At 42.8% G+C, this 9,556-nt stretch overlaps 1 protein-coding gene across 1 annotated transcript; it reads left to right on the top strand.

Annotated features, from left to right (window-relative positions):
• The first annotated feature begins 7,484 nt into the window (after positions 1 to 7,484).
• LOC130872533 (vomeronasal type-1 receptor 48-like) lies at positions 7,485 to 8,420 on the top strand. The gene has a single exon (XM_057766651.1). It carries the CDS (start codon positions 7,485 to 7,487, stop codon positions 8,418 to 8,420), a length of 936 nt encoding a protein of 311 aa, XP_057622634.1.
• Positions 8,421 to 9,556: the final 1,136 nt, after the last annotated feature.

Below are 9,556 nucleotides of genomic sequence, written 5' to 3'. Positions count from 1 at the left end.
GTATCCAGGACCTCTTCAGAGACACACTTCATGCAGGGGAACAAAAACAGTCACACACAGCTGAACACACTCAGAGGCACGCTTCACAAGGATCAACGCACTCAGAGGCACACTTCATACAGACCAACACACACTGAGACACAGTTCACATAACTTAACACACTTAGAGGCACACATCATACAACCTAACACACACTCAGAGACATCCTTCACACAGAGGAACACACTTACCCAAACATTTAACAAGCTGAACAAACTCAGAGGCACACTTCGAACAGGTGAACATACACTCAGTGAAACAATTCACACAGCTCAGCACACACTCAGAGGCACACTTCACCCAGCAAAAGTGTGAGGCACTGTCATGAACACGAACCCATTCACACCTAGAGTTGAGTGGAAAGAGAAAGACGGGAGGTCTGTTCCATGTCCTGTCTACACTTTGAGTGAGACACAGTGTCCAGACCAGACAGAATGGTGTTTAGCAAGGTGATGCAAGAGAACGTTTAAAATATCAAGAGTGTGGTCGACTAGAAAGAAACCACACAGCAGAAAGATGCATAAAACACGTGAGCAGACGGGCCTGGTGGCTCAAGTCTGTAGCCCTGAAGTGGAAACAGGAGGGTAGTGAGAGCAAGGGCAGCATGAGAGACAGGAGTGAGTACAGGGCAACACAAAATGATATAACACCAAAAACAGAAAGAAAGAATATTTTTATTAAAAAATCTCAAAAAAACATATGGAAAATATGCAAGAGAGAGGTTTAGTATTGCGTCATGCCCCTGGGGGAAGAGCATGAAACATACAATGAGACACCACAATCACACATCAGAGCAGCTCTGACACTGACTGTCAGATGGAATGGCAAATGCTAGGAGCTTTGTGGAAAAGTATGGGAATCTCAGAGTCACAGACAACTCATGGGAGCATCCACACCCCTCATCCTAATGCAGAGAAATTAAAAAGTCTAAAAATGGTAGAGACCAATTACATATGAAGTTAAAAATGAGCACCGTTTGGGTCGCCAGTGTGATGTGACCCTTGCACTCCTCTGACAGATGTATCATGGGAGTTTAAGAGGAAAGTTTGAGCCCAGCACCCACCCTACCCACCTCAGTTTGTTGTTTTCTAGGATGCAATGTAGTAAAACTAACAGACAGACAAAATTCCCACCAGGGATGCCATGTTTCTCAGGGCCCCAACGGGATCTTAGTCACACACAGGCATTAGAATTGCAGGTTTAGAGAGGCATTAAAGGCACCAGTAACCCAAGTCTGTGCAGTTCTCCTCAGGCAGAGACCTCCCCTGTCATGTCCGTCTGGGTAAGTGCCCTGCACACAGAGCAGACATGGAAGGTGGTCAGGTCCCAGGCAGGCTGTAGAGGAAGAGCAGTGGGGCTCAGGGAGGTTTTCAGTATCTGCAGGAGATGCTGAGCTCTGGCAGCTCCTCAGCACAGGGGACTGTGTACTGCACATACTTGGGATTTCCGGTGAAGGATGTTTGTGTCTGTAATTTAGAATCTTCCAATTACATTGCATTAATCTTAAGCCTATATTTATTTTTTGTGTGTAAAATTTCAAGTTCACTAGCTGTGTCAGCATTCATGTGACATGTGTGTATTTTTAATATGTACGATAGAGAATCGATGTTTTCTATTTAGATTTCAATTACAAACCCTCTTAGCATCTGTGGTTGTCATATCCCAAATATGATTATTATAAGTGACTTCTGTGGATAGGGTAATTGAAAATAATTTCGAGATCTTTTGAAATGAGTCCCACCCCAATTTCATCTCTTAGAGAATATTGTCTCACTACTACAAAGTATATAACCAAGTTTTCTCATATATTTTTCTCCTCAGTTCACCTTCAGTTGCCAACTGGTGGTGTTGGTCCCTGCCCAGACTTTGGAAGTTAAGAAACGTCAGTGGAGGAGACCATGGAGAAGCTGCAGACAACTAAACATACAGCACAGAGAGAATATGATGATCTCTCTGGACCCCGAGGAACTGGTAAGTGCAGAGCTTGGGGGAAAACCATCTTTATGTTTTATTAACTGATATAAAAATCACTTCCAATTCCTCTGCTAAGGGAAATTCATGGTCCTTCCTCTCTTCAGAGAAGCCGACGGGACAGAATGTCTCACTCATTTCCTTTGCTCTGTTCATAGCTTTCGTATTTTTCCAAACTGCACCATTTTTTCTAGAGAGATGAATTCAAACCTCCGTAATTTTACTGTTACTCACAGTGTGTAAGACAAGGAGGGCAAAGCCACTTAGGGAGAAAGCCAGTCTCAGCTGTGACTGCGGTGTGGGGAGGGTCAGGACGGTGGGTTTTTCTGCAGCCCATGTGAGTTTCCCAGAGCTGAGAGTGGCATCTGTGGCCAGGCTCTGCAGATTTCTCTCTTTCATCTAAAGGAAAGCTGCCCTACTTCAGTTCCTGGAGGAGTATACAAACACTTAATGCACGTTCTGGCTGCAGGCTTGAGCCCTGGGAAGGCCTGTAATCATTTCAATTACAAAAACATACGTGAAGGCTAATTTCAGCAGTTTTGCAGAAATAGCTGTCATTTCTTAGTGATTTTGCTTATCCTATTACTTATGTTGATTTACTTCATGGCCTCTCTGAACACAGAGCTGGCCTCTGCTTGGCGATGGTTTGCCTCTCCCGATACATCAACCATCTCTCTAGTATAGTTCCAGCTTTGAGGTCAGACTGTGCAACACACAGATACTGGCCTCACCTGCTCCTAAGCCCACATGTAGGAGGCAGGAGCAGTTTTCCTTTCCTGACCACCCCATTCATTTTGTATTGTCTCACAGCAGGAGTGAGAATGAGGAACACCTGCTAAGGGTGCATTGCTGGATTTTGATCACAGTGTAAAGCTGAGATTGTGTTAATTAAATGAAAACCTGAATCAGGAGGTGGAACCAGTGGCTAGTTGACAGGAATTAGCCTTAGACGGTAATGAGGGAGAGCACTGGCTAAATCAGAAGATTTAAATCTAGATAAGAACAGCAGAGGTGAGCTGTATGAAGAAGGCAAAATCAAGGGCATAGTTTATAAAAATAAGGGTGGCAGGTGTCCCTCAGCCCGGACAAAAACCATGCTCTGTTTGCTTTCAGTACCAGATGATGGGTGGGCTGTATATATGCTATTTCTATAGAGGAGGAAGCAGCCAATACTCTTGACTATCTTCTCCCTGATTACAGGGCCATATGCAACCAGAATGCACTAGGGTCTCCAAAGGTTTTTTCTTCCCTTCCACTCTCCACTTCCCTCCAGATCACAAGTTCAGGTCATTGTCCTGACCTCTGATCACTGGTTTGAGGCCTACTTAATGATGTCAATGATCTCAGGTTGTCTGTGATTTTGGTAAAGACAGAATGATGCGGTATCTACAGTCATGACTTCCTGGCTCTGTGCACTACAGGGAGGGGATTCTAGCTCTGTTGCCCTGAGCAGTTGAAGCCTTCACAGCTGTTTCTAGCAGGAAATGCCCAGGATCCTTCTGGACAATTCTTCATCCAGATGCGGTTTTTTCTTCTCTTCTGTCTATTCTCTTCCCCAATGTGACCTCTTTTATGTTACCTATTTTACAAAGCCCCATCATTTTCTCTGTTACTTAAGCGCTTATATTCGGAAAACCAACCCTTTCTCTTTGCATGATACAAGAGGCCTTCCCAGAGCCATCTCAGAATATTCCCTCCCAAGTTCTATATTGAGAAGTGCTTCTTAAATCACCTTGCTGAGGTCATAGAATATCAGCTGTGTCTGCTGACCACAAAGACCATGCTGAGTTGGGCAGATGTGAACTGAAGTGCCTGACCTGGAGGGTAGGACAGGCTATGTGAGGACCTATAGCTTGTTTCCTGAAGGGTGCACAATTCTGACAATGCTCATATAGCAGTGACAAATTAGCCAAGACGGCAGCATCTGTCTTTGCAGGACTTACTTTGTAATACGTCGAGAATTTGACACCATGTATGCTTTGATGTAGAAATTGAATGAATGTAATTGTGTGTCCTGCAAAATGTGGAGGTAGTGTGTATCTCGAGGGAGTTGTGTGTCCCCTGGATAACTGGTACCCATTATTATAAGAAATCATGTCCCCATCCTTGGTCTGTACCTTGTAGAAAAAAGGAGAACTTTCTCTTGTTGCTGTGGAAGTCCACCTCTAGAAAAGCTCTTCCTGTGTTTCAAAGCAGGGTTCCCTGAAGACAAGATGTCACTGAGGGTTCAAGGCCTCTGCACCTGTCTTGCTTTCTGAAGAACTTAAGGTTTCAGGGCTGTGGTTTCTGAAGTGACAGTGAACATGAGGTTTTATAGGTAATGAAACACAGCACACAGGAGTTTGTCAATGAGATATTTGTGTAAGAATAAAGGTTCCCTCTGTCCCCCTCTCTTTCTCTCACTTCCTCTTATCTTTGCTCATTTTTTTTTATGGACTAAAAGGAGCTAAGTAGAACCTGGGTATTCCAAAGAAATAACATGCTTCATACCAAGGCTAAAATGTATGTTTCAGATTAGCTTGACTTTAGATTTTTATTTTATTTGTTTATTTGTTTTTTTATGTATGTTTTGTCAGTAAATGAATGTTTTGTCTGCATGGGTGTCTGCACATCATAAACAGGTATCAGAAACCATGGGGCTCCAGCTAAAGACGGTTGTGAGCCACGATGAGGCTATTGGAAATTTATGTCACGACCTCTGATAGAACAGCAGTGCTCTTAACCACTGAGCAATCTCTACAGCCCAGATTTTTAGTTTAAATATAATTGCATGTGTGTTTGTGTGTGTTCACACATGTGTGCAGATGTACACAGAACACAATAGGGCATCAGATCCCCTGGTGCTGGAGTGAGTTAGAAGCAGTTGAAACCTGGTTGTTGTGGAAACTGGGAACCAATGCTGAGTTACCTTGCGAGAGCAGTATGTGCTCTAAACTGCTGAGCCTTCTCTCTAGCTCCCACGCTAGTCCTTTTAGTCTTTTTATGTGGGTGTTGAGACCCACACTCAGATCTTCTGCTTCCTCAACAAGTGCTCTTATCCTTGGCGCCATTCCCCAGCCTGTTCCAACTTAACTTTTAGAGTGTTTCAGTGCATGCCTTATTTAACATGAACTACATGTATTTCAAAACACAAACACACACATACACACGCTTGCACACTCAGCATCTATTCTGTAAGTCTACAGAAGTCATCATGGACTGACAGTGTGTTTCATGGAACTTGGAGTCTCATAGCACTGTGATTGCCACTTCACTGTGATTTCCCAGGATCATTGAAAGAGAATCCATTCCAAACACAATACATGTGTGCAGAAAATTATTTTCCTTTTCTTGGGAAAAGTTGATCTTCCTCCTCCTTTCCTTCTCCCCCACGAACTGAAACCTGAGAAATACCTTTATATTTTATAGGGACATTCAGAATTAAACAGAAATAATTTAATCTAATTATTCACCCAAGATACTCTTGCTAAGCCGGGCGGTGGTGGCGCAGCCTTTAATCCCAGCACTCAGGAGGCAGAGGCAGGCGGATCTCTGTGAGTTCGAGACCAGCCTGGTCTACAAGAGCTAGTTCCAGGACAGGCTCCAAAACCACAGAGAAACCCTGTCTCGAAAAACCAAAAAAAAAAAAAAAAAAAAAAGATACTATTGCTATATAAAATACCCAGTCTATTTATCTGCTAATTGATTAAGTCTTTTGTGATACTATAGAACTTTTATATTTGGATATTATCTTTAAAAAATATTTTCACCAATTACTCATCACAATTCTGAATTCTTAAATAAACATGTATATTTATGGATTTTAATATTTTTTCTTTCCCTTAATACCAGATGCTACGGTCACATGGTCTAAATTATTATACAATAGCTTCATCTTATAACCTTAATTTTAAAATGACATTTCTCTTAATGCCATCTCACTGGAAAAACCATAAAATGTTAGTGCTCTCATCTGTGCTAGAAAAACATTGTAGACTTGGTTCTCTCTCTACCATCCATGGTAGAGAGGTTCTGAGGATTGATTCAGGATCAAGCTTTCATATCCACTGTCCAATGTTGTGATCCTCCTGTCTCTACCCCTTAAGACGAGCCTACCAACGTGCACTACCACACATGTTCTTTATGGTTGCATCACTTGCTTTGCATGAAATCAAACACATGTGTTCTATTAGAGACATTCTGCCAGCAGACCATTTCACAAACTTCCTGGTAGAAATTTTATTCATGACCTTTGAGTCTGGAGAAATAAGAGCAATCACTTGCAGGAGAGATGACGTCAGAATCCTAAGGAGTTCACCTTTCATGTTGGCTTGGGTGCTTTTCCTTTCTATGGAACCACATGATGGAATGGCCCTAAAGCTACTGTAATGGTAGTTCTGTTTGAATTCACATAGAGTCATTCTGAATTTTTATACTAAATGAGAAAAAATTAGAACCTGTGTGTGGCTAATATTTGATAGCGACCAACAGCTTGCTAGTACTGAAACATGGTCAAGGTGAACAGAGAAACAGCAGGATTCAAAAAAGGAAAGCAGGGTGGAGCTCTGTAGAGGTTTGTGCAGATGTTACATTGCCCTCGCTTTCTTCCCTCATTTCTGTCTTTTTCATTTCAGGCAGGGACGGAGCTGAACAGTCATTAACAGAGCTGCCTTCACTCTCATAACTACACACATAGGGCATACATGAGAAAGGCATCAGCCAACACTTCACAGAGACCATCATGTGCTGGACACCCTTCATGACTGGTGTGTAGACTTCATTGCATGTCACTCACGATGTACTCCAGACACTGGAACATGGCTGTCCACATGATCTAGAGGAGGTGACTGGAAGTCAGCCTCAGAGTCCTCAAAGCTACGCTCTGAGACAACGGCAGGTCACGGGGAGAATTTGAAGTAGTCTATTAGGGAGCACAATTCTCAACATTTGTAATAAAACTTTATTAAGAATATTTGGTAGTAAAGGAAAAGAACAAAGAGGGCACTGAAATAAATGACCCTGTCCATGGCAAGCCCATGGAATTTCTGTCCTGTGAAGGTAGCATTTCTAGTTTAATAAGTCTTCCTAATTCGAATTCACCACTATCAGCTGCTTGTGTCCCCGACGATGGGAACTCTGCAGGGGAGAGCAGGACAGTTCATAGGGATGCTCTCACAGCAGCAGTGGGGACGGCAGTGTGTGCTGTGATGCACAGTGGTTGGTTTCTATGAATGCCCGTGTGCAAGGGAGCCTCACAAAGGACAGAGAAACACGACACTGGGAAAGCACTAGAACAACGGGGACAATGGGTGTCTTCTGAGGTTGGGGTGAGCAGATGTACAGGATTCCAATGGAGAAGGATGAACTGAGCTCAACTGGTCATGTATTCCCAAGGTGATAGCATTGGTTAAGATTCACGGTCAAGGCTGTCTGGGATGAGAGGTCTCTTGCTTTCCCCCCACAAGGTTTACTCTGTGCTTCTTGACCACATAAGATGAATCAAAACAGAAAGCTGTACACTTACACTAACTTTAGAAACACATTCTTCTCTGAGATAAGCATTGGGATCTCAGGCAACAGTGTCCTTCTCCTCTTCCACGTCCTCGCATTCAGTAGTGAGCACAAGCCCAGACTCACTGACTTGCCCATTGGCTTCTTGGCTGTAATCCACCTTCTGCTGCTGCTGGTTGCGGGCATCATAGCTACTGATATTTTCATGTTTCATCAAGGATGGGACGATATCACATGTAAATCTCTTCTCTTCTTATACAGATTTTTGAGGGGTCTCTCTGTTTGTGCCACCTGCTTGCTGAGTGTGCTCCAGGCCATCACTCTCAGCCCCAGAAACTCATGTTTAGCAAAGTTCAAAAGAAAATTATCCCCATGTCACAACTTATGGTCCTTGTTTGCCCTTTGTTCCGTCTATTCATCCATTTCCACTTACCTTTTCATCTCCATGGTTAAGACCCCTAATGTGACCTCAGACCACCTACTGTATATGACTGAATCCTGCTCTCTTGTACATTTCAGTTTTCCAACAAAATACATAATGTCCACATTGTTCATCTTCAGGGACATTTTTGTTATGGGTATCATGGTCCTCTCCAGCGGGTACATGCTGATTCTCCTGTGCAGGCACAAGAAGCTGGTCCAGCATCTTCACATCACCAGCTTTTCTCCAAAAGCATCAGCAGAGCAAAGGGCTTCCCGGACCATCCTGCTGCTCTTGTGCTTCTTTGTGCTCATGTGTATCTTGGATAGCTTTATGATATTCTCAAGGCATATGTTCAAAGATGATCCAATATTCTACTTTATCCTGATGCTTGTGAGCCATAGCTATGCCTCAGTCAGTCCTTTTGTGTTCATTAGCACTGAAAAGGATATAATTGGCCTTTTCTTTTCCATGTTTGAGAGAACAGTGAGTATTTGATTATTCAGTGATGGGTAATTTCCTCAAAATGAGATATATTAAGTCAGATACACAAATCTCTATCAACATGTTGTGTAGCAAATAATTTCTCCAGAAGGATTCAGTTCTCACCACACTCTGTTACTCACTCAAAGAAGACTTCCAGTCCTGCCTCAGGGTTCCAGTACTGTGTTTTCTGAATGAACATTTTTCTGTTCTGTTAAACTTCTTATTTATAGGCTGCGGAGGTAATGTGTGGTTAAGAAGACTTGCTATGCAAAAGCAATGACAAGAATGCAGTATCCAAGCTCACACAAAGACATGGGGTTTGGCCATGGATATGCACCTATAGCAACTGGACAGATAGGAGGATCCCCGGTTTATGCTAGTCAAGAGACTGGATTTGCAATCAGTGAGAGAATTTGTCTAGATGGATAAGATAGACAGGGAAAGAGAAGTGCATCTGCAGCATGAATTCTAATTGGTATTAGTAATCAAAGCCCAGAGGCATTTATAGGGGAAGAACAGAGAAGCAGAGCTCCCCCTACTAGAGAACTCTTTTACCTCTACCAATGTTAGGACCAAAGGGGCGATCCTGTCCTCAGACTGCATCTCCAGTCTGCATCTGTCTTCATCAAACCTCAAATTTCACTGCCCTCAGACTTTCCTGCCTTATATTCTCCTTCTCCAACCAGCCATATCACTCCTGCCTCCCCCTTCCTAGCCCTGGAATTAAAGGCATGAGACCTGAAATGCTGGGATTTGTGAAAGGAGATTGCACTTCTGTTTTCCAGACACCCAGATACAAATAATCACTCAAGAACTATATTAATTACAACACTGTTTGGCCAATGGCTCAGGCATATTCCTAGAAAGTTCTTACATTTTAAATTAATCTATTTTTATTATTTTATATTTTACTAAAAGGATCATGTTTTTTCACCTCACACCTTGCTTCTTGGGTGGATACATGGCGTCTATCTGACCCTGCCTTCTTTCTCCATGCATTCAGTTTAGATTTCCCACTTAGCTATATTCTGCCTGCCATAAGTCAAAGCAGCTTCTTTATTTACCAATGGTAGGAAAACATATTAGCATACAGAGGGAGATTCCACATCAGGGATTAAATTTGCTTGCCACCTCTGCCTGGTCTCTGT

The sequence above is a fragment of the Chionomys nivalis genome, chromosome 1 (assembly GCF_950005125.1).
Source record: "Chionomys nivalis chromosome 1, mChiNiv1.1, whole genome shotgun sequence".
NCBI lineage: Eukaryota > Metazoa > Chordata > Mammalia > Rodentia > Cricetidae > Chionomys > Chionomys nivalis.
The sequence above is the reverse complement of the archived record's forward strand: the minus strand, read 5'-3'. Positions and strand labels throughout refer to the sequence as shown.